The sequence below is a fragment of the Peromyscus leucopus genome, chromosome 15 (genome assembly GCF_004664715.2).
Source record: "Peromyscus leucopus breed LL Stock chromosome 15, UCI_PerLeu_2.1, whole genome shotgun sequence".
Classification (NCBI taxonomy): domain Eukaryota; kingdom Metazoa; phylum Chordata; class Mammalia; order Rodentia; family Cricetidae; genus Peromyscus; species Peromyscus leucopus.
Window position 1 is genome coordinate 60,415,852 of NC_051076.1, and position 26,226 is coordinate 60,442,077.

The following is a 26,226-nucleotide window of genomic DNA, read 5'->3' on the forward strand; positions in this document are numbered from 1 at the left end:
TAACTAATGAGTCATCTCTCCAGCCCAAAAAATAGTTTTAATTTTTTTATTTAAGAAATAGCTTTAGGTCTAGGAATGTGGCTCAGTAATAAGTACAACACTTCGCTAGCATGAGAAGTAGAGCCCCAGATTTTAGCCTCATCACAGACAACAAATAGCTTAAAAATCTTAAGAGTAAAGTGGGGTAGGGGTAACACCTTTAATCACAGCATAGTCAGAGTTTCAATGTAGTCACGACTTAAGCTTTATTATGCGTATAAGGTTGAGTTCATTATCACCAGGAAAATTTTCACCGAATTGTATTGCTTAAGTATACCTAAAAAACTACTTGGGGAAGGGCTGGAGAGATGGCTTAGAGAGAGGTTAAGAGCACTGGCTACTCTTCCAGAGGACCCGAGTTCAATTCCCAGCAACCACATGGTGGCTCATAGTCATCTATAATGAGATCTGGTGCTCTCTTCTGACATTCAGGCAGAATACTGTATACATAATAAATAAATAAATAAATAAATAAATAAATAAATAAATAAATAAATAAATAAATCTTAATTTTAAAAAAAATACTCAGGGTCAGTTTACTGAAGTTTGAGCCAACATCAGCTAATAAACTGAGCTACCTTCTTACCCCCTACAGATCGTTACTCTGCTAGCCAGGGTGGTCACAGATACCCCCTAAACGGATCATTTGGGAAAAAGGAACCTCAGTTGAAAAAGTGCCTTCATCAGAATGGGATGTAGTTCTTTCATTTGGTTAATTATTGGTGTGGGAGGGACCAGCCCATTGTGGACTGTGCTACTACCCTTTGGCTGGTGGTCCTGGGTTGTATAAGGAAAACAGGCTGAGCAAGCCAGTAAGCAGTGCTCCTCCATAGTCTGTGCTTCAGTTCCTGCCTCCAGGCTCCTGCCTTGAGTTCCTACAACTCAAAGTTGAAATAAACCTTTTCCTCCCCGAGTAGCTTTTTGTCATTGTGTGTACAGCAATAGAAACCTAACTAGGAGAGAGAGGGATTGTGTTTAGTGCATTGACCCACTGGGGTCATAGATAAGGGGACTAATAAGATATAAAGAATGATGATCCTTTCTGCAGTTTTAATCTATGGAAACTGTTGGTCATAACTAAAGTTTTAAGCTGGTGGTTGATAGTTCCTAATAAATGGCATGAAATCTGTTTTGCCTGTTCCTTAAGAATATCTTGATGTCAAGATTGTACTAATCTATCTTATTTGCTGAGTGACTAATTATTTGGAGAGTCAAAAGAGAGGTTGAAAAATAAAAGAGGCATGGAAAACAATACAATGACAGTGTTTCGGGCATTAATAATAAAAACAGCTGACTTGGCATTGAAAAGATATGTTTAATTTACTTCATCCATTTCTCCTGTACTAAAAGAGCTCCTGGGAGTTCCTCTGCTTTCTATCAGGGATTATTTTTCACTGCACATCCTATGTAAAACTCAAGCTTTCTAGTTATCTGATAGATAAAACTCTTTTAGAGACGTGTTTTTTTTCAAATGTGGAATTGAAAGCTTCCTAGTCCAGTGTCTTTCTGGTGGCAGACTATCATGTACACTGTCTTTACATGTAAGTCAGTAAAAAAAATCATGTAGTTAGACTGGAGTTGGGTATAGTGGTATACCTCTGTAATATCAGATCGAGGTGGAAGGATAAGGAGTTTAAGGCAAGCCCAGGCCACACAATGAATTAAAAACCAGCCTGCCTTTGTGAGACTGCCTCAACCTCCCCTCCCCCAAAAATTGTATTGGCAGTAGTTATGTCGCTGTGTTGACGTAAGTGTGCATGCACACACACAACTACACAGAAAATGGAAGCTTTTTACAGGTTCTGCTCACAGGGTTTAGAGCTAGTCCTTGTTACATTGCAATTGTTGTTGTTTTGAGTTGGGTTTTTTTTCTCTTGTGAATTCATTTATTTCTGCAAATAGGTAAAGGCATAAATCTAGATGTATAAAGATAGTAGAAATGGATTATCCAAAATTTAAAGAACATCTGATACTAATAAGGAAGAAAGAAGATAAAATGTTTGTGTGTTTTCATTAAATCTCCAGCCAGTACTAAGCAGAGAATCTCTGCCTGTATTCCACTGTCTTTCTGGAAGGAAACTAGTATGAAACTCACTTGTTAAAGAGTAGAGATCTTGAGGGGATGGTGATACTTCTCAGTTGTTAAGAGTACTTGCTCTTCAGAGGACCTGGGTTCAGTTCCCACAACACACATGGCATTTACAACTATCTGTAACTCCAGTTCCAGGAGATCTGATGCCTTTTCTGGCCTCCTCAGGCATCAGACATGCACATGGTACACATACATGCATACATACAGGGAAAACACTCATACACACAGATGAATCTTTAAAAATAAATACAAAAGGGAGAAATTGGGCCAGTGAGGCGGTCTGGCAAGGGAAGGTACTTGCTGCCAAGCCTGACAACCAGTTTTATCCCTTGGACCCATGTGTTCAAATGAAAACTGATTCCCCAAGTTGTCACTGACTGCCACACTCCTGCTGTGGTATATGCTGAGTCCTTGTATGGCTCCAGGGACTTGGCATGACTGAGGAGGTGAGGGGATGAAGGAAAGACAAGCACAGGAACTAGACTCTTCTAGGGAGGAGAAACATCAGCACCCTGGTAGTTCAGCGTGTTTATAGAGGTAAACAGAGAGGCCGGTGATTGCATACAGTTGAATCAGGGTTGAAGCAGGGTTTATGGCATATAGCTGAACCAAGGAGAGAGGTGTAGCTAATATTAGTAGAAGTCTTCAGGCAATAAGTATCTAGGGGGAGTAAGCTGTGGTGAACCTTTGCTACACATGGACCAGAGGAAGGCTTTGCTATTTTCTCTTAAGTATGAGGCTTTGGGCTCCTTGACATGGCTGTGTCCATGTCAACAAACACACCTTCAGGCATGCGACAGGTTTACATGCACCCCACACACACACACACACACACACACATACATACATACATACATAAATATAGGCACACAAAGTAAGTCAGTCAGTGTTATTGTTTTTAAGCAGTGTTACTAGGCATGGTGTCATACACCTTTTAATCCCAGCACTCAGGAGGCAGAAGTAGGGAGATCTTGGAGTTCAAGGCCAGTTAGGGCTACAGAGTAGGTTCTAGGCCATCCAGGTCTACATGATGAAACCCTGTCTCAAAAAAAAAAAAAAAAAAAAAAGTAGGGGAGGACTGGGAAGTGTGATCAGAGTGCCTGATGTGAAATTCCCAAATAGTCAATAAAAATACTGTGTTTGGGGGAAAAGGCGATATTTAACTTTGGCTTTGAAGAAGGCTGTCTGCTAACAGAAGGTCCAGAGGACTGTCCAAGGCTTCTACATGGGAGACGGAGTAAACCAAAGCACCATGAGCTTAGTTAGGGTCAGTAGGAAAAGTGGAGCTGTGGTCAGAGTAGGGTTGGTTGTCACTGGACTGTATTGATCAGTAAGGAGAAAACGTTCCTCCTGGAGCCCTGGGAAACAAGCCCTTCGTCATCTCTTCACGCAGCAGGCTGACCCGTGCACACAGATGACACACTCATGTCAGTTTTGGTTTTTTTGTTGTTGTTGTTGTTGTTTTTGTTGTGTTGTTTTTTTTTTTTTGGCTTTTTCGAAACAGTGTTTCTCTGTGTAGTTTTGCGCCTTTCCTGGAGCTAACTTGGTAGCCCAGGCTGGCCTCGAACTCACAGCGATCCGCCTGGCTCTGCCTCCCGAGTGCTGGGATTAAAGGCGTGCGCCACCACCGCCCGGCGGAAATGCTTTTTTTTAAAACTGATTTTGTAACTATATGTAGAGAACTAGGTTTAATAAAATAGTTTCATTCTCAATGTATGTGGATTACCTTAAAATATGGAGAACCAAATTCTTTTTTATATCTTACGGGAAGAAATGCTTTTAAGAGTAAATAGAAGACTGAGCTTTAGGCTTTAGAGGTGACCACCTACTTCTTAATTACAAATTATGATTTTTCTTTAGCTAGATATTCAGTGGTGGCTGTGGTACAGGATACTCAAGAGAGCAGGGCTATATGTACTATTAGTTATTTTTAAAAAGGTAGTTGGTGACAGAATCCTAAGCAGTACAGTCTAGGCCTTCATCACTGAGCAGATGGCCTTGTAGCTCACTGTGGTTAGCACTGTGTGGTTTCTAGGGTATCTAATAACACCACAACTACTGAAGATGAATTCTGTGTCAGAATGAAGGCAGCTTTTCTATGGATCTTAGTCATTTTCACCAAATACATTGTCACATTCCATCATAGAAGAAATGCAAAACAAAAACCAAACAAACCTAGTTATTTTGTTTGGGAATCATCATTTCAAATTATATCTTTTCTTGGTTATATGTAAAATAACCAGAAAATGATTAGGTATTTAATAGACAATATAATAAAATTCTTTTTCAGAATTTAGGTGTCTAATGTTCACAACTCAGGTTTGTTAAAGAACAGCCAGGAGATGCAGTTATTTGAAATTTGTCTTAATATTTAAGTGTCACACAAGCATTCCTTAAGTGTGAGCGCAGGACTAGGTTATTAGTAATAATCCAGGGACATGGTGAGCATAGAAACTTTCAGGCGGTGACATTGTAATTGCTAATCAGCACCCTGCTATTCTTAGTAGTACTTGGAAAATTTTTCAGTTGACCTTCTTCTATTATTTAATTCCCTTACATAACCGTAATTGCATTTATTGAAGCCAGTGTTTCTTACTAAAGGAAATGCTGATCTTAGTGATCTCAAGTGTAAGAGGAAAGGGTTCTTCAATAATTCAGAGACTTTACTACTTTTTACAATTCACTTGGTCCTATTGCCTTTTATGTCCCAAGTATCTTATAAATTGTTACTAAACTGTGGCATCTTGAAAAAAAGTCATCTCATAAGGTAGTCTGTGTAATAGCTTGTTTTAAATAGGTTGAAGAGGCTGCCTTTATCAAAAGTGTCGCCTATATTAAAGAACGGTTTGACATAGTCTGCTGCTTCAATACCAAATGAATTCTGACACCTGTAATGAGATTATTAAAGTTAAGGATTTTTTTTTTCTCTTGACAGCATCAACAAAGAAAGTATTATTGATGTGGAAGGCATTGTGAGAAAAGTAAATCAGAAAATTGGAAGCTGTACACAGCAAGATGTTGAATTACATGTCCAGAAGGTAACTCGTTTTATAATACAATGTTGTGAGGACTGGAGATGCAGCCTAGTATGAATGGTACCCTGGATTTGACCCCCAGCACCACAAGAAAAGAGTAAGAGAGAGACAGGTTTTTAGATCATTTTATATCAAATCTGTATGTTCTTAATAACTGATGTAGCTGGGCATAGTGTCACACACCTAATCCCAGCACTTGGGAGGCAGAAGTAGGCAGGTCTCTGAGTTTGAGGCCAGCCTGATCTATATAGTAAGATAAAAACAAAAACAAATGGTAGAATTTTGAGATTTGTGTTAATTACTGAATCAGTTTGTGCTGTGCTGTGGGATCCAGTTAATAAGAGAGTACCAACTCCTGGCCTCTACTCATCCTGTGGTATGAACATATATGCTCATATGTGTGTACACATTTATATAAATAAATAATGTTTGTTTAAGTGGTTTTCAAGACAATGGTTAGTCTCTTCCCTCCCTCGATCTTGAAGGATCTGAAGCCATTAAGAGCACATACACAGAGACCCCTTCCACAAAAGGGAGTAGTGGAGTACTTTGTAACATGCATAAGAAAGACAGGTTGGTAGATTCAAAGAGATGAGCACATCTCTACCCACTGATTTGGGAATGAAGAGTTAAATTTAATAGGAGGTAATTGTGGGACTCTGAGATCTGGAAAATCTTGTAGTTATGCTGAGCTGGCCTGACCTGACACATTACTTTGTTCTTTGTTGAGTCTACTAAAGAAGTCCATTTATATTGACAAGAAGGAATTTGTCTTTTCATCCTGACTGGGTTTTCAGTACTCTAATAAAGAAAACTTGATGTCCAATACAAACTTGTATTTTTAATACATGAGAGGGGCCTAGCTCAATGGCAGAATACATATCTAGCATTAAAAGTGTCAGTAATAAATACTATAAGCCTTCAGAACTTACCGATAAGTTTTGCCATAATAATAATAATAATAATAATAATAATAATACAGTATTTTACAAAGCATTTAATTATGCCGTAAGCAATTGACTATACCTTACTCTTTTTTTGTTTGTTTTGGGTTTGTTTGTTTTGTTGTTTTGTTTTTCAAGACAGGGTTTCTCTGTGTAGTTTTGGTGCCTGTCCTGGATCTCGCTCTGTAGCCCAGGCTGGCCTCAAACTCACAGAGATCTGCCTGGCTCTGCCTCCCAAGTGCTGGGACTAAAGGTGTGCACCACCACCACCTGGGGACTGTCCCTTATTCTTACGTATTCCACCAACAGTTACTGCTTATTTTTATACACACACACACACACACACACACACACACACACACACACACACACACTGTGAACTTGAACCCTATGAAGGAGAGAGTGAATTTCCACTGTTTATGAAAGTCAAGCTTGTATTAACTAAAGGAAGCTCGGATTTGAAAGTCAAGCTTGTATTGACTAAATGAAGGCCAAAATTTTGTGTAGGGAGCTACCTTTGAGTAGCTAGAGCAGAGCCTCTGACACTTCAGAATGCCAAGTGTAGTCCCCAGACTGGGAGAATACAGGTGCCTTTCCTGACTTAACTACATAAAGGTAATTCCCCTTTGTGATTCACCAGGCTTAGTGATTTCATGGTGCAAGTGGTAAGGCACCCTTCCTTAGTCATGAACTCAATGATTTTTTATCACTAAAATATGAAATTAGCATGCTTGAGTATTAAGGGACTTTGACAATGTAAAAGAACATCCTCTGTGGCTCCTGACCAGAACAGCAGGAAATGAGATATTTGACAACAAAGAATAAAGAAAGGAAGACGGGTGTAGCCTAGCTGGGTCATGGTGGTAGCAGTGGCTGAATACTGTTAATAATAGCAACACCTATGTTAATGCTTTGGTTCTTGTGGCAGACCCCATTTTAATTGAAGCTTTGAGATTGATTTCCCTAATCACAGCTTTTGTTGATACAGCTAGGCCTTGTTGATTACATTGGTGTGTAACTAGGGCTTATCAAGTATTTGTGTTATCTTAGTTGACTTCAAACAATCCATAGAGCCAACAATATTATCCCTGTTAGGTAGATAAAAATGGATATCGTCTTATTTTATTTTGCCAAATGGTTTCAGTTAAAGATGTATACAAACATCTTTCCATGTAGATTGTCTTTTAAGCAGAAGACAACAGGTTTTGTTTACTTCTTAATATTTTTGGCAATTTCTCATTTTCAGATTTATGTGATCAGTTTGGCTGAACCTCGCCTGCCCTTGCAGCTGGACGACGCCATTCGACCTGAAGTGGAAGGTGAAGAGGTAATGTTTATGTCACATGTGCTTGCTCTGAGTAGTTTGTCACATGAGAAACCAGTGCTCTCCTTGTATTAAGTATACCAATAGATTAATAAAAGTGAAAATGAAAAATATTGTAATAAAAACAGAAATTTAGCTCTGCATGGTGGAGCACACTGTTAATCCCAGGCAGAGGCAGGTGTATCTCTGAATTTGAGGCTAACTTGTTCAACAGAACCAGTTCCAGAACAGCCAGGTCTACACAGGGAAAGCCTATCTTGAAACCTGCCCCCCTAAAAAAGAGAGAAAGATTTGACTTCAGGGACTCCCTGAAAGTCTTCGGCGGGAGGGCATTGGTGGTCCCTAGAGCACACTTTTAAAACCTGCTGCTCTGTATTATTCCTCCTGTTAGGTGTTAGCAAAACACTTGGAAGTTAAGTCCAGGATGTACTGAGTTCAGGTGGGGAATTCTGGTACCCCAGTAGTAAGCAAATTTGGAGAAGGGAAAGAAGGCAGCAGCATTTCTGCTCCTTTTCATTTTACCATCTCCTTTTGTCTCGTTGTTGTTGTTGTTGAGTGGGTGTGGGGCCTGCATGTGTGTATGTGGATGCAGAGGTTGATACTGGGTGTCTTCCTCAATCACTCTCATATTGAAGCAGAGTGTCTGACTTTGAACCCAGAGCTCACTGACGGAGCTCCTCTAGCCAGCTCCAGTGTTCACCTGTATAACATGCTTTACCCACGGAGCCATCTCTAGTCGTAAGTCTAGCTCCCCTTCACTCCCTTCTGTCTCTTGTTGGTGTGGGAGGGTGTTTGAGACAGTCTCACTATGTAACTTTGGCTAGCCTCAGACTCACAGAAATCCCCCTGCCTCTGCTTTCCAAGTGCTGGCATTAAAGGTGTACCTTACCATCCCCAGCATCATCTCTGCCTCTAACCATAACTTTCCCCTGGCTTTCCTCTTACTCTGTTCATTATCTTGACTTCCTGATTTCCATGTACAATATTAACATACACACCTCTCACTAAAAGAAAGCATAGCTTCTGAGACTAGGGTGTATGGTGTGCGTGGTTGTACTGCAATATACTGGTAAAATATCTTTTTCTCAGCTGGGCGGGGTGGTGAACGCCTTTCTTTAATCACAGTACTCGGGAGGCAGAAGCAGGTGGATCTCTGATTCGAGGCCAGCCTGGTCTACAGAGTGAATTCCAAGACGGCCAGGGCTACACAGAGAAACCCTATCTTGAAAAAAGAAAAAAAAATTCTTTTCTCACCCCCCCCCCCTTTTTTTGTCTCTTTTAGGAAGGAAGAGCTACTGTTAACCAGGATACAAGATTAGACAACAGAGTCATTGATCTTAGGGTATGCCAACACTGAGATGGGTGGGATACCATAAAGCTAATTGCCACTTGCCTATGTATAAATATCATGATACAAGACATAGTGTACCTCTCTGACTGACCCTTCCCCCAGAAAGCTGCCAGGAGCAGGAGCAGGTAAGTACTCGTTCGCAGGATACTGACTTGCTTTGTTTGAAGATAACAGATGATTATAATGCCAGTGTTTGGGTGACTTCCAAGTGATGTCTGTTTTGTGCAGGTTTAGTCAAGTAGAAATGCAGTCATAACTACAAGATGTAAAAGAAATGGCATACAATTTAGTGCACCCGGGTGGAGACAGGAGTTGTTATGAAGAAGTCCCTGTCATGGTTCACACTGTCGTCTCATGGGACTTCTCTTTCCCTTTTGGTTTGGTTGCAAGTGGAAGAGTGGAATGTTTCATCACTGGTTTGTCATCTTGCTTTCCTAATGTTTGACCACATCTTCCTCCTCAAGTGTTCTGTCTCATGCTCAGGTTTGTCCTGACTTTGATTCTTCTACAAGTGAGTGTCTCCTGGAAGTACACTTAGTGCTTCTTCTGGCTGTTAGCTTTCTGTACCTTTTTTAAATTTTAACCTTCTCCATTTTTAATTCATGTTGAAAAAACTAATCTCTTGGTACTGCCTAGAAACTATTTGTTACTGGCTTATACTACAGTTTGGCCTAGAAAAAAATTGGTTGGTGGTGGTGGTGTAATTTAAATGTATTGCAACCATTGAATAATGGGAGTTTTACTAAGTGCCATGGCACGGACCTGTGATCCCAGCTATTTGGGAGGCTGAAACAGGATCACTGAAACCCAGGATTTGGCCAGACTTGGTTGTGCACACCAGTAATCTCCAACATTCAAGAGGCTGAGACAGGAAAGTTCAACGTCAGCTTGGATTACATAGGCAATTAGAAGTCAGCTTTAGCTACAGTAATGAGACTCTAGCTCAAAAACAAAAGAAAAAGCAGTTGGAGGTCAGTTGGAAGGAAAACAAGGATGGGAAGGTTTTCATATTAATAGCCAGATGACTTTTCTTGAAGAGTTAGAGATCTTAGTAGTACTGGGCACATGTTGGCTAAAGTACTAGGTAGGGTATATGTCCTTTGTGTTATCCTACACCACCAGGAAGTATTGTACATTTATTTCATTCATGTTGTTTATATGATCCTTATAAACACTTTTTTTTCATGTGTTTGTGGTTTGCATATGCATTTGTGCATATTCCCATGTATGGAGGTACTTTGTGTGTGTGTGTGTGTGTGTGTGTGTGTGTGTGTGTGTGTGTGTGTGTGTGTGTATACACGCGTGTGCGCGCACACACATATCTTTGTGTTGGGGCCCAAGGTGGTTGCCAAGGTCTCTTTCCACTTTATATATTGAGGCAGGGTCTCTTACTGAACCCAGAGTTCACTGTTTGGGCTAGTCTGCCTAACCAGCTTGTTCCAGGGGTCCCCTGTTAGTACCTCCATAGTACTGTGATTGTAAGCAGATTACCACACCCACTTGCCTTTTTATGTAGGTAGAAGAGATCCACACCCTGTCCTCGTATTTGCATGGACCATCTTACATATTTTGTGGAGGGTCAGGGAGGGCAAGCTTGTGCCATGGTGCACATGAGGAAGTCAGAGGACAACTTATTGGTTCTCTTACATCATGTGGGTTCCAGGGCTCAAACTCAAATCATCAGGCTTAGCAGCAAGCATCTCTTCTGATTGAGCCATCTCACCAGCCCCTTTTATTTTATTTATTTATTTTGAGACAAGACCTCATGTATTTAAGCTGATTTTGAAGCGTTTCTGTAGTTGAAGAAGACTTGAGCTTCTGATCCTGTTGCTGTTACTTCTCAAGTTCTGATATTCTAGTTATACATACACTGTCATATCCAGTTGTGCTAGGGATTGAAGCTAGGGCCTCATACATGCTGGGTGAGCACTCTGCTCACTTGGCTAGATACCTAACCTAAATGTGTTCCACTTTTTGAATTGCTCAACTTCATGCCCAGTGGTGGTGACACAGGCCCTTAAACCCAAAAGCAGGGGAATATCTGAATTCAAGGCCAGCCTAGTCTACAAAACAAATTCCAGGACAGGCAGGGCTACTCAGAGTAACTCTGTCTTGAAAAACCAAAATAAATAACTAAATAAATGGCTTGACTTCTAGGATGACCTGGCAGCCCAAGGGAGGTAGGATTGCACTTAGAAGTCCTCATCAAAAGTCTTATCTCCTAAAAACATCTGAGAATTCTTTGTAGCAGGTAACTGCTATATGTTCCTGTGTTTGTCTGTATGGAATTGGTAATAGGAGCATAAAAGCTTTAGTGTAGTGGTCAATTTAGAAAAATAGATTGTGGGCTGGAGAGATGGCCCAGTGGATAAGAGTGCTGACTGTCCTTCCAGAGGGCCCCATTCAGTTCCCAGCACCCATGCACATAAAACAGTAGTTTTTTATAAAGAAATACATTGTAGTGTTACATAATATATTCTTAATTAGCTAGGAAAAGTAAGTATTTACTATCTTGATGACATTCATCTGTACCTAAGAATAGGGAGAAATCAAAGAGTGATTCAGATTTAAGTGTAACCCTTCCAAAAAGTCTACCAAATAGCCTACCATCCCTAGAAGGGAGAATGACTGCCACAGTGATCCATGGAAGGAGGGTGAGTGCTCTTACAGAGAAAGAGTAAGATAAGGTCATTTAACTTAGACTTTTCCAAGAATACAAATGACTTTAACATTTTAACATTCTTGGGGCCATCAAGATGACTCAGTGGTACAGGTATCTGCCACCGAGCATGGAGACCTGAGATTAGTCTCAGAACTAATAAAATAATGACTAGAAGCTTGTATTTATTAAGACTGCTCCGCCATTAGCTCAAGCCTACCACTGACTAGCTCTTACATTTAAACTCAGCCCATTTCTGTTAATCTATATGTTGCCACGTGTTCCATGGCTTTACCCGTCTGCCATTACCTGCTGCTCCCTGGGCTGGCATCTCCTGACTCAACCTTCCTCTTCCCAGAATTCTCCTTGTCTGCTTATGTAGATGTAACCAACCGTCTTATTAAATAAGAAACACAGAACCAATGTAAAAGAGAAAGCCAAGAGGTCAGAGCTCAGAGCTAAAATCTTACCCTTCCTCCTGTGGTGCTCCTAGATCCCCGAAGAGCTATTTCCTGTGTGTATGTCTTTAAATAGTCTTTCTCTTCTGCCTTCTCATTGGTTGTAAATCCAAACACATGACTGCCTTGTCACTGCCTGTAAGTACAGCCCTCTAGGTCTTAAAGGCGTATGTCTCCAATGCTGGCTGTATTCCTGAACACACAGAGATCTATGGGATTAAAGGCATGCGCCACCATCACCACACTCTTTCTATGGCTCTAATAGCTCTGATCCCCGGGCAACTTTATTTATTAACATACAATTAAAATCACATTTCAGTACAAGTAGAATACCACCATATCCTATACTCCCTGCCTGGCTTCTGGCCAGTCAGCGTTTTATTAAACCAGTATACAAAAGCATTATTCCACAGCACCTGCCTTCCCATACACATACAAAATAAATAAGTGGACAGATGGCTCAGTAGGCGAGAATAGATGGCTTACCATTCTTCAACTGTGGTTTCCCAGCACCCCATGACAGCATTCAACTGTCTGTAACTCCAATTCCAAGGGATCCACCATTCCCCTGTTGTCCTCTCTGGGCACTGCAACCTCATGATACACAGGCATACATGCAGGCAAAACACCCATACACGTACATTTTTAATTAAAAAATTAAATAAATGCACTTTAAAGTGGGGGACTGGAGAGGGTATTTGCTCTCTTGCCAGATCCAAGTGCGTTTCCAAGCACTCATGGAAGCTCAAGTGTCTGCAACTCCAGTTTCAGAGGATCCAGTAATGACGTACTCTGGGGCTGTGGGCATGCACGTGGTGCACATTATATACACGTAGACAAGACATACTAAAATAAATTTAAAATTTAAGTGTATATTTTCTGTCTCTTTCTAAAAGAGTCATTAACAAAACCATGGAATCCTGAAACACTTACAGAACAATTAGGCAGTTGGTAATCAAGTGTCTATGTCTGCTCATTGTTGACTTCAATACTTTTTTTTTTCAAGTAGAAAATGAAAATCTGTATTTCTGATGAATTTTTACACCCTTGTAATACACAAGATTTTCTTGGCAGTATAGTTTGCATGCCAGCATATGACATTCCAGTTTTACAGTGTTTTTCTAAAACAAGGTATACAACAGTTTCTGGGTGTTAAACAGATGCATGTTTTCTATTTTAATACTTAGGTGCTATAACTTGTAAATTAAATTCATGTGTTGTTTATGGATGCTGCTGCTAAGGATGCACCATTTAAGGTGTGATTTAAAGGGAAATAATGGTAATCCAAGTGAAACCTACCATGACAGAAATGAGTAGAGGCAGAAACATTGAGTAATGCTGGTCTGTGTGACAGCAGACAGCGTTGGGAGTGCTGTGAGAATCATAGGTGGGTGATTGCCACAGCCAGTGGCACTTTTAACAAAGATTTGGATGACCCGAGGCAGTCCGGGGAGTTTGCTGGATGTGGTAATTGTTGGCCTGAATCAGAGTTCTGTCGGTTGCTCGACACTGATGTGTTGCAGACCGCCCATTCTCCCACTGCAGCACCGTTGTCTTTACCCACAGTGCCTGCCTGCTGGAGAGTTGGCTGGGATTTAACCTGAGTGCTGCCAAAGTTCCCTTACTGTAGTAATGTCATTGCAGCTTTGCGTGATTCCAGTTATATTACAGAGGTTACTTGTAAGTCTTTTCAGATTTAGGAATGTGTGTGTACACATACTCTGACATACCCTGGAGAATGGGACCCAAGTCTAAAGATGAAATTCATTTATAATCCATATGTATACATAGTCTGAAGGCTTTTTTTTTTTTGCAATATTTTAAATAATTTCCTGCATAAAGCATGGTCTTGAGATGTGGGTTTCTCAACTTGTAGCATCATTATCAGTGTTAAGAAAGGTTCAGATTTTCAGGTGAGAAGTACTCACCAGATCTCTCTCACCCCAGTCCAGCTTCACAACAGTCTATAAACTGGCTGTATAAACCATTAACTTGCAAGAAGTCTGTAGCTAATTAAGGTGGTGATTGAGTGTTTTTTTAAATCCACAAGCCGAACCCAACAGAAAAATAATTTATTGTTGAGAATGGTGAAAACTCAGTACCATTAGCAGTTTCATTGGAAACTTGTGTTTACTTTTTTTTTAATTCTCCCTCTCAACACTTCAGATTCTTCCCATGAACCTCCCCCTCTTGTCTTCTAAAAGATACAACATTGTTTTCTAATAATGTGACTGACCTCAGGGAAAATAATTCTGTAAGTAGAGTCTTGCTTTTTTTCCCCTTTTATTTTTACCTTGTCTGATAACTGCTGAGTTATCTCCAGCCCCTAAAATTGGTCCATATTTTAAAAGAGTTGACAGAAAATAAGTTTTTTGGTTCTTTTAAATATTATTATTCTACTTAGAATGACTGATTTGACCAAAAGACAAAACCTCTCTTTTCTGTTGCTTAGCTGTTAGTTACCCCACATTGTCCTCTAATGTCATAGGGATGCTTTGTGAAGGAGGCGCAGACGCTTGATTCTGCAGTAGACGAGAAGTTTCTCGGGCTCTGGGTTAGTCTGTTGAGTACAGTTCCTCTGAGGTCAGTGTTTTCCCCGAGGCAAGTTTCCATGCACGGATATTGAGCTTCTTATAGTAGCTGTGTGTACTGAGTACAAAGATAGCTGGCATGCACTCCGTACAAGTGCTTCTAAGAATTGTCAGCATTACAAATGACCGAAATAATTGTTTCCTTTGAAGCTTCTTCTTTGTTACTGCTTTTAAAGAACACCTTATGTTTAAAATATAAATTCTGATGAACTTTTCTCACCAACTTCATTCTTGATTTCGGCAGTCCTCATCCCCTGCCCCACCTCAGCCTCCTAATAGCTGGTATTGCAGCTATAATCATCTCAAACCATTTGAAAGGTAGAATCTGCCAGAGTAGCGTATGCTAGATAGGAAATGGGACATGTTGGAATTATTGCTTAAGTAATTGTGTTCGGGTTCTTTGTTTGTTTGTTTTTGTGATGCTAGAGATAAACCCCAGGGTCTCATATATACTAGGCAAGCATTCTACTCCTAAACTATACTCCTGTTTTTTCTTTTTCGTCTTCTTCTGTAATACAAATCAAGCACAAGACTTTTAGCATTTTGGTATGCAAGGCAAATGATACAGCTCTGAGCTATATCCCCAGTTCCTTCTTTCTAATAAAATAGGTACTTGTCTTTCCAGTGGCCAACAAGTGCCTTGAGGAACCTAATGGGGCAGGGGGATATTTTTTCTCATATATAACATGGATCCATTTTCTTCCCACATTGACAGATTTGTTGATACAATCAGGAAGCCAAGGATGGGGGCATAATATGTGGTGGGGGTGTATTTGTTTTTTAGGGTGGTTTTTTGTTGTTTTGTTTGTTTGTTTGTCTTGGTTTTTAAAGATTTATTTAATGCCTGTGAGTCCTATGTCTGCATGTATGCTTTTATGTGAGAAGAGGGAATCAGATCCCACTATAGATGGTTGTGAGCCACCCTGTGGTTGCTGGGAATTGATCTCAGGACCTCTGGAAGAGCAGCCAGTGCTCTTAATACGAGCCATCTCTCCAGCTGTAAAATTTGTTTTTTAAAAACATAATTAAGTGAAATTTCTATTCATACTATATGAGTTATAATAATTAGTTTCCATTTGATAAGAGGATAAAATAAGTTTAGTTAGGCTAGCTTAAAAAAAGCAGTGTAGTGTACTTGTGCCCCTTAGAGAATGTATCTCACTAAAGTGAGTTGTGTCTCCATATGTGTAGCAGTCAGTAACATACCTCTTTGATTTATAGGTTGCTAGGTTTTAGAAAGCAGAAAAATATACAATTTGTAGTTTTGTGAGTCACATAACACATAGACAAACAAAAATAAATGAATGAATAAATGGGCAAGTAAATCAGTAAGTAGAGACACAAACCCTCCTCTTCAGTTTAAATGTAAATGTCTTAATGTAAGTAATTAGTTACAGCAGACTATAAAAGCTTATAGAGGCTTTTAGAAAATGATCTCCATTATTTTGTGAGAAATTGTTGATTTGTATCTTTGAATTTGAATTATAAAATAACATTGCTTAAGTATGCCCTGGTTTGGGATAGCAAGATGGCTCAGGGTATAAAGGCACTTGCATCCATGTCTGAAAACCTGAATTCCATTCCCAGTTCCAATGTGGTAGAAAAAGAGAGCCAATTCATTGTTATCCTTGGACCTCCACACTTGAGGTGTGACACATGCACACTGAATAAAATGTAAACAAACAAAAGGTCCTCATCTTCAGAAATTCAAGGTTAGATTCTTTCCTGTAAAGGAGATGCAGAGTCCCACCTGGCCTTGGTGTCTGCATCAGAGTGCAGCGAACGCCTAGGCCGGGTGAGCGGTGGCCATGAGCAGTTCATTGAAATGCCTGAGTACCAACTCAGCAGACTCTGGCTGTCCTGCTGTTGGTTGAGGTCGGGTGTTTTTACCAAACACCTACCTCGTTATAACATTCTTTTTCTTTAATGTATTCTGCAAGACTTACTGATAAGAAGCCTCTTCTTTTAACTGGAGCACAGATAATTACTTGAGAGCTCTGGCCACTGATTGAGGCTGCAAGTAAACAAAGGGAGCCAGAATAACTGAGGAGATAAAGTGGAAAAGTGAAAAAAAAAAAATAGAAAAGGTGACAACAGCATGCTCCTAGAGGGCTGCTGTGCATGCTTTATGTGCCATTGTGGGTCAGAGTTGTGAGAGGTGTGCCTTTTGTGTTCATTTTCTTAGTTTAATGGAACAAACATGGCTATCTACAGTTAGTGTATAATTGGTGACGATTAACATAAATGTGGTGTTGTCGTCTTTGGGAATTTATTTCTCTATACCAAACTCTTATTTAGAATATTTGTGTGCTATATAAATGTTGATAATGTCTCACTTAACTGTATTGCCTTTAAAAACAGTCCCCAAGAGAATGAATGTACAAGCAAGGTGTTTCATTAATTGTAAAGAAATATTTTTTCTCAAATGGCATTATTACAAATTAGGACATCTGCTTAGGAAGCATTTCTAGCGAGAATAGCTTAGTATGATCATGTATATTCATTAGATTGCAGCATGTCTCATCACCTTCTGGCTTGGCCTACTGTGTACTCCATCGTCTCCAGTACTGTTCGACTTAAGAATTGTTAGCTGGGCGGTGGTGGCGGCACACACCTTTAATCCCAGCACTTGGGAGGCAGAGACAGGCGGATCTCCGTGAGTTCAAGGCCAGCCTGATCTACAGATGAGTTCTAGGATAGGCTCCAAAGTTACACAGAGAAACCCTGTCTCAAGAAACAACAGAAGAAACAAACAAAGAAAAGATTGTTGAGAATAGGAATAGTTTAACTTGCTTGGTGTTCCAGGTTGATTTAATTGGATTTTGATGCTGTCTTACAGACATCAACTAGTCAGGCCATCTTCCGTCTCCAGTCCGGCATCTGCCATCTCTTCCGAGAAACTTTAATTAACAAAGGTTTTGTGGAAATCCAAACGCCTAAAATTATTTCAGGTATGCTTCAAAAATGTATCCTGTAATTAAAAATATCCTCCCCAGTGTTGCTTATGTTAATTTTTAAACTGAAATAATTCCAAGAACCCTTAATGTTTAGTGCCATGGGACTATTTATTTCAAGGATAATACCACCACCATCTATAGTGTTCCATATTCTTCCTTCAAGAGTCATTTTGTGGTAACTATGAGGAAATAAAGCAGTAACAACATGTAATTCCTACACTGTTAGTTAGGCCACATGTATTTTTATTATGTTAATTTCCTTCAAAATTGGTACAGCCGTTTGGTTTTATATAGACTTCATTGTAAAAAATGACCAAGTACCTATTGATATCATTCTTTTTGGTTTTTCGAGACAGGGTTTCTCTGTGTAGCTTTGCGCCTTTTCCTGGAACTCACTCGGTATCCCAGGCTGGCCTCGAACTCACAGAGATCTGCCTGGCTCTGCCTCCCGAGTGCTGGGATTTTGATATCATTCTTGTCTGAGAATCCTGTCTTGATCTTTTTACCCTTTTAGAATTGCTTACATTAACACTTATGATGAGTTACAAATATCATTCTAGCTGGTCCTGCCTGCTGGCAAACACCTTTAATCCCAGCATTCTGGAGGCTGAGAAAGGTGGATCTCTGAATTCAAGGCTAGTCTGGTCTACATAGCTAGTTCCAGTCTAGCCAGGACTGCACAATGAGAGCTCGTCTCAATCATCATCATCATCATCATCATCATAGGGCTTAGTGGGTATAAAAGGCTTGCCTTGCCACTGCCATCAAGGCTGACAGTGTGAATTCAATCCCCAGGACACAAAGAAGCAGAGACCCAACTTTCATAAGCTGTTCTCTGACCTTCACTTGCACTTCTACAGGCAAACACATACACTAAATAAGTAAATATTTTAAAGAATATCATTAACGGGGCTGGAGAGATAGCTCAGTAGTTAAGAGCACTTGTTGCTCTTACAGGGGACCCAGGTTCAATCCCTAGCACCCAACACAGTTGCTCAGAACCATCTGGAACTCCAGTTCCAGAAGATTCGGTGCCTTCTTCTGACCTTATCTACTACTAGATATGCATATGATACATATACATACATGTAGGCAAAACAATATATAGAAGATAAAGTATTAAAAGAATAGTATCTAGATAGATAAAAAATTAAACATTGCCTTCTGACAATCAGAAAAATAATTAAGACAGTAGCCTTACATGGTGAGACTCTGTCTCAAGAAAAAAAGAAGGGGGCCGGGCAGTGGTGGCGCACGCCTTTAATCCCAGCACTCGGGAGGGAGAGGCAGGCGGATCTCTGTGAGTTCGAGGCCAGCCTGGGCTACCAAGTGAGTTCCAGGAAAGGCGCAAAGCTACACAGAGAAACCCTGTCTCAAAAAAAAAAAAAAAAAAAGAAAAGAAAAAAAGAAGTGACTATCTTCTTTTTTTTATTTATTCATTTAGTTTTTACAGCCTTAAAGTAATAAATAGGAAATTGATTCAGAAAAAGGGAACGTTTGCCTGCAATTCTTGATTTTCTTGGTCTTTTTTCTCTGAGTGAACTACTTTTTTTTTTTTTTTTAAAGAATTACATGGATTAACATATAACTGATTATGTTAATATAAATGTTTGCATTTCAGCTGCCAGCGAAGGAGGAGCCAATGTTTTTACTGTGTCCTATTTTAAAAACAATGCCTACCTTGCTCAGTCCCCACAGCTGTATAAGCAGATGTGCATCTGTGCTGATTTTGAGAAGGTTTTCTGCATTGGACCAGGTAAGATATTGTCATTTATGTATTTGTTAATTGTAAAATTATGTTGAGGCCAGGCAGTGGTGGCGCACGCCTTTAATCCCAACACTCAGGAGGCAGAGCCAGGCGGATTTCTGAGTTAGAGGCCAGCCTGGTCTACAGAACGAGATCCAGGACAGGCACCAAAACTACACGGAGAAATCCTGTCTCGAAAAACCAAAAAAAAAAAAAAAAAATGTTGAGTTACATTTATTAAACCCATTAATTATAGAGCACTTGTATTAGAAACACTAAAGTTTAGATCCTTTGAAAGCTTAAATCCATTTATCTGCTGATTATAGAAATACTAAAATTTAAGAGCTAGGGATGTAATTGGCTCAGTGGTAGAGCATTTGTTAGTATGTGCAAGCCTCTTGGTTCAGTTCCACAAAAACCAAGAAGAATAAAATAATAAACTCAGGTTGGGGATTTAGCTTAGTGGTAGAGCACTTGCCTAGCAAGTGCAAGGCCCTGGGTTTGATCCTCAGCTCAAAAAAGAAAAATAAAAAAAAGTAATAAACTCAAAGTTTGAAATGACGTGTGTGTGTGTGTGTGTGTGTGTGTGTGTGTGTGTGTGTGTGTGTGTATATGCATGCATGACACTATCTCATTTTAAAAATACATTCTTTGAGGATTAGCCAGACATGGTGATATGCATCTTTAATTCTGGGCCTCAAAGGCAGGTGAATCTCAGTAAGTTCCCATGCAGGTGCTGGGAACCAAACTTAGGTCCTCTGGAAGAAAAGCCAGTGCTCTTAACCACTGAGCCAGCTAGAATTGCAGTTCCACTGGGATAAGATGCCTACTGTTCTAGCCTTTGTGAGCACTGAATGTACATGATAGAAAAGCATACATGAAGGGGAAACATCTATATTCATAAAATAAAGGAAATATTTTTTCAACTTACCAAATTATTTTATATGTAAGTTTTTTGATAGTTTAACAAAGCTTAAGCTTTTGCTAATAGAGAAGTTAGCACAAAAATTAAATGTTTTAACTGTGTGGTGGAAGTGCATGCCTTTAATCCTAGCCCCTGGGAAGCAGAGGCATCAGGTGGATCTCTGAGAATTCGAGGCCAGCCTGGTCTACAAAGCAAGTTCAGGATAGGCAGGACTGTTACATAGAAATACCCTGTCTAAAAACAAACAAACAGAAAAATAATTGTGTTTAAATTTTCTGAAGGTTTTTTTAATTATTTTTTTATTTGCCAGATGTACATTGCACACATACTCCTAGGCTGGGTACCATGTCTTTAGAAGAATCAGCAGCACTTCTCAGATGCTGAGAGGGATCCAAATGCAGGTTCTAGTAGTACATTGCCGTGAAAATTGCTGGAACTCCTAGTTTACAGATCATGCCTTGAGTGAGAAGGAAACAAATGTTAATCCCTGCCTCTGCCACTGAATAAGCCACACATTCATAAAGCAGTCACAGGGAATAAGCATATGAATTGCAAAATAATTCCATGATTTATACATCCAAGTGATAGCATCTTTAAGTCTGTGTCAGGGAGTCATGTGGTGGCTCATGCCTGTAACCCTACACTGAGGCTGAGGCAGGAGGATCATTGTCAGTTGTAGACAGTCAAGGCTACTACTGAGTGAGACCTTGTCTCAAAAGAAAAAGAAGAATCAGAATGTACTACACGGTTAACAGTCAGTGCAGAAGAACTGTTTGCTGGAGTCACCATGAAAGAAAATTCAAACTAAAGGGGGCTTTAAGGACCTGGTGGGGTATATAAAAACAGAGACAGTGTTTTAGTAGAGGGAACAGCATAGGTCAAAAGCATGGCTACCGGAGGAAACCAAAATAAGAGTAGTTAGAAACTGCAGGTAGAGGCTCGATGAAGGGAAAAGTGGAAAGGCTTTAGACTTTGGTCATTTTATGTCTTGTTATAATAGCCATTTGGGAGGTGAGTTTCCAAGCAGGGATGTGTGACGGGAATAGTAATGTGGCAGTGGGGTGAAGATGAGTTGAGCAGGTCAGAAAGACGACAGCCGAGTTGCAGAGAGCGCAGGAGCTGGACTGGGAGGTGCTGGAACGTGTATAATGTTACTTCATTTATGCAGTTTCATTTTGCTTAAGCCATATTTTAATAAAATGGAGACAAACTCACTATATTGGTCATAATTGAGTGTGTTTTTAATTATTGAGGTGGTGCCTCAGGATCTTGCATTCCCTAGGGGTTCTCAACAGCCTCTTTTATTAATTTGCATTTGGTTCTGCTTCTCTCTAGGACTTGGATGTTTGTAATGAACTTGCTGTCTGGGAGAATGCTGAAACAGATGGCTTATCAGTGCTCCCTCTCAACCTGGGGGGTTGGGAAGATGGTACCACTTGGGCACTGCCAAGTGGAATTCTGCATTTAAGTCCTCACTTACCCAAGACTTAAAATACTGTGCTGTTCTTCTTTGGTTAACAGTTTTCAGAGCTGAAGACTCCAATACCCATAGACATCTCACTGAATTTGTTGGTTTGGATATTGAAATGGCTTTTAATTATCATTACCATGAAGTTGTAGAAGAAATTGCTGACACCTTGGTGCAAATATTCAAAGGACTTCAAGAAAGGTTAAAATTATTTAATATCTTGATGTGGCCTTAATTTCAAAACAATTGCAATTTTTGTTTTGTTTGTTTTTTGGTTAGGGGATGATACAGTTTTTTGTTTTCTGTTTTTCACATTTATAGTTTAAGAAAGTTTCCAGAACTTGTTATAGACATCAATTCTTTCTCTGAGCGTTTGAAATGAACCAAGATAATTGTGTCTAATTATGTCAACTTAGACAGTTTTGTCACTAACCTCTTTAATTTAAAGCAACAGTTTGAAAAACAGCCTTCTTCCTATAGTTTACAGGTCATTTGGGAACCATCTGTTGTTCTGTCTGTTGTGATCTGGACTGTCAGCCGTGTGCCATATTCTGCTCATGTTTGTGTTGCACAGCAATATATCGATGAAAGACTATCAATGACTCAAAGCATTGAGAGACATAAGTAGGGTAGACAGTCATTTCTAAATCAATTACTGTACAAGGTGTGGCACATGCCTAGAATCCTAGAATTTAATTATGCATATGCGGGGATAGTATGTGTTTATGTGAGTCAAGTGTCCTCAGAGTCTAGAAGAAAGTGTCAAGTTCTCTGAAACTAGAGTTATAGGTGTGTCTGAGCCACCTGATGTGGGTACTAGGAACTGAACTCAGGTCCTCTGCAAGAGAAGTGTGTGCTTTTAACCACTGAACCATCTCTCCAGCCCTTATTTTTAAATTAAGAACATTAAGTCTCACAAACAAACCCTATATACTTAGCACCTTGTTTTAGCCATTGTCAATCGATGGCTATTTTTTTATTGATCCCATTTCCCCTGCCCCTATTTGAATCAGATCTCTACTATCATTTCATCCGTAAACATTTGAACAAATGCTTTTCTAAATGTTTTCAAAATATCTCTGAGCCAGGTATGGTGGCATATACCTTTAAATGGCAGCATTTGAAACAGTGATGGAGGATTACAAGTGTGAGGTCAACTAGGGCTACCTAGTGAGAAAGTGTCCCTCACTACAGAAACACAATTCTCTGCAGTTGTCTTGGCTACTTTGTGCAGGTGCTGTGGGGACATCACAGGAGGAAGGAAGTAGCACCCCTTAAAAAACTTAGAAAGCATGGTGGGAATGGCAGAACAGGGCAGACAAGCTGTAGTGTCCTCTTCATTGAGGATAAGAAATGTTTAAGGATAAAATCAATTTTTTTTTAATGTTTCACAAAATAGATATTTTATGTTTCTAACAATGTTAGCTGATAGGAGTTGAAAATAAAAATTGTAATTCTTTAATGCCACTGTGGTTTAAAAAAAAAAACATGAAACCAAGAAATAGAATTAAGCATTTTAAGTACCTTTATTCTTAGAAATTTGAAATGCTTTTCTTGGTACAGGTTCAAAGACTGATACTGTATATTGCTTACAGTGACCTCTTGTGGAAGAAACGTTGAACATGTTATTAACTGAAACATTGAACATGCAGGTTTCAGACTGAAATTCAAACTGTGAATAAACAGTTCCCATGTGAGCCATTCAAGTTTTTGGAGCCAACCTTGAGACTGGAGTATTGTGAAGCCTTGGCTATGCTTAGAGAAGCAGGAGTTGAGATGGGCGATGAGGAAGATCTAAGGTTGGTCCCTGGCCTGGTTTTTAACTCTAATGCTTAGGTTTAATGTATTTTGCCTAACTGATAACTGTTAACTTTGGTATATTGTATAATACTGCTTTACATGATAAAAATTAAAATATTATATTTAGTATTGTTTGCCTAGGCTTCAATAATTTTGTGGATTATTTTCATTTTTCTTCCCATTTATAACCCTTCGACGAATGGAAGACAGACCTGGTGGCTCAGGCCAGTGACATCAAGTCCTCAGGAGGCAAGAACAGGAGGGTCACTAACTCAAAGCTCGCCTGGGCTGCAGAACAAGCTCTGAGCCAGCCTGAGCAGCTTCAGGAGACCCTACCTCAAAATGACTGAGGAGGGGATCTGGAGAGATGGTTCAGCAGATAAGAATCTAAAGAGTCTTGCTACTTTCGAAGAACACATGCAGGCAAACAGCCACACACAACAAATACATAAATAAATAACCTTTTAAATAAATAAACAAACATATTAAGGACTGGAGAGATGGCTCTGCAGTTCAGAGCACTTGCTCTTTCACAGGATCCAGGTTTGGTTCCTAGTACCCAGATGGTGGCTTACATACAACTGTCTCTAACTCCTCTTCTAGGGGATCGATCCATGGCCTTACAGGGCACCAGGCATTCATGTAGTACACATAAATACATGCAGGCAAAACAGTCATCACGTACAATAAAATCTTAGTATTCTTAAACTTTACAAATATTTTATAACCAGGTATGGTGGCACGCGCCTTTAATCCCAGCACTCAGGAGGCAGAGGCAGGCGGATCTCTGTGAGTTCGAGGCCAGCCTGTTCTACAAAGTGAGTTCCAGGAAAGGCACAAAACTACACTGAGAAACCCTGTCTCGAAAAACAAAAACAAAACAAAAAAATGTATATAATGGATAAAGGGAGGGGGGTGAAGGGCATAGCTCAGTGGTGGAGCCTTACTTACTTATGTAAGACCCTGTCCTCCACCTAATAATAGAGAGTAAAGAAGAGTGTGGAGACTTTTCCCCAGTCTGTTTTGTTTTGTTCGAGACAGGGACTATGCCCTGGCTGTCCTGGAGCTGACTAGTAGACCAGGCTAGCCTCGAACTCACAGAAATCTGCCTTCCTCTGCCACCCAAGTGCTGGGATTAAAAGTGTGCACCACCACCACACCCAGCTTTTGCCTATGATTATTTTTATTTGTAATGTTACTTTTTTTTTTTTTTTTTTTTTTTTTTTTTTGAGACAGGGTTTCTCTGTGTAGCTTTGCGCTTTCCTTGAACTCACTTGTAGCCAGCTGGCTCACAGAGATTCGCCTGCTCTGCTCCGAGTGCTGGGATTAAAGGCGTGCGCCACCACGCCCGGCGTTACTTCTTTTTTAAGGGTAAAGAACATTCTAAATCTCACCCTGTACAGAATTAGGCATAAAAATACTGTCTGTATGTTACCACTATGCTGTATTTTGTTACCTAAATCTAATTTATACTCCTTATAATTTAGGAATATTGCATAGTAAAGATAGAGAGAAAATGGCTGTCAGCATACATTTCATTCAGAGGTTCCTGGTTAAAATAGTTAAGTCATCACAGCAGTGCATAGTAGATATGTGGAAGAGAAAGGTGATGGTTGTCTCTCTTTTTTTCCTTCTTCTTTTCACCAAAAAACATACTTTACTCCTAGAGCATTATTTATTTGTTTTAATAAAGAAAAATACGATTTTTCAGCATACTCCTTATTGCTAAAAGAAACCATAAATTTTATAATTAGTTCAATTCAAGTAATATATTTTAGGTATTTAAGGAATTGTTCTTAAGTAAGATAGGTGCTAAAGAAGGTACTTCTTGGCCACAGGTTGCCTTTAAAGACTTGGGTATACTGGTTGTCATATTACAAACCTTTGTGAATTAACAAAAAAGGAGATTATGTAATGGCAAGACCCTCCAGTGCTAGCCCACTGGATTTTATTTCACACAATTATAATAAAGTGAAAACAGTAACGTTTCCCTCCTGTTTCTGGGTCAATGGAATGCTTAATTCTGCCTGGTTGTAATCATTGGAGCAGTGTATATTGCACTAAGTAGCTGAGGGAGGTGAGCTTGTGGATGGCTTCCTGAAGTGCTTGTCTTAAAAAAGCAGGGTGAACAGCTGACAGTGTGTTTGGGCCAAAGTTTATTATCCTTTGAGAACCTCAGATTAAAAGGGGGGGGCTTACTAATTTAAAAAGTAAGAGCTGGAGAGATGGCTCAGAGGTTAAGAGCACTGGCTGTTCTTCCAGAGGTTCTGAGTTCATTTCCCAGCAACCACATGCTAGCTCACAGCCATCTGTAATGAGATCTGGTGCCCTCTTCTGGCCTGTAGGCATCCATACAAGCAGAATAGTGTATGTATAATAAATAAATAAATCTTTTTTAAAAAAAATATTTTAAGTTATTACTTGGTGGGGACTGGAGAGATAGTTCAGTGGTTAAGAGCTCTGAGTGCTCTTCCAGATATGGTGAGTTCAGTTCCCAGCACTCACATCAGGCTTCTTCACAACTGCCTGTGTAACTCCAACACCCACTCACAGACACACAATTAAATACAAATACTAAAAGTTCAAAAAGTTTCTGTTTAAGCCTGGCAGTGGCATACTTCTTTAATCCCAGTACTTGGGAGGCAGAGGTGGGCAGATCTCAAGGCCAGCTTGGTCTACATAATGAGTTCAGGACAGCCAGGGCTACATAAAGAGACCTTGTCTTGAAAAACTAAAATAAAAAAAGTTTCTGTTTCACCTTCAAACACTAGTTTCATGTTTCTTTTTCAGTACACCAAATGAAAAGCTGTTGGGTCGTTTGGTAAAAGAAAAGGTA

At 39.8% G+C, this 26,226-nt stretch overlaps 1 protein-coding gene across 1 annotated transcript in view; it reads left to right on the forward strand.

Moving 5' to 3' along the window:
- Positions 1–26,226, forward strand: part of Dars1 (aspartyl-tRNA synthetase 1) — a 52,654-nt gene that overhangs the window by 21,342 nt on the left and 5,086 nt on the right. The window contains exons 5-12 of the mRNA XM_028874958.2: positions 5,067–5,169; positions 7,357–7,437; positions 8,717–8,776; positions 17,333–17,444; positions 19,072–19,206; positions 21,644–21,791; positions 23,243–23,389; positions 26,181–26,223. Of these exons, the coding sequence (XP_028730791.1) occupies positions 5,067–5,169; positions 7,357–7,437; positions 8,717–8,776; positions 17,333–17,444; positions 19,072–19,206; positions 21,644–21,791; positions 23,243–23,389; positions 26,181–26,223 (829 nt within the window). The remainder of the gene's footprint in view (positions 1–5,066; positions 5,170–7,356; positions 7,438–8,716; positions 8,777–17,332; positions 17,445–19,071; positions 19,207–21,643; positions 21,792–23,242; positions 23,390–26,180; positions 26,224–26,226) is intronic.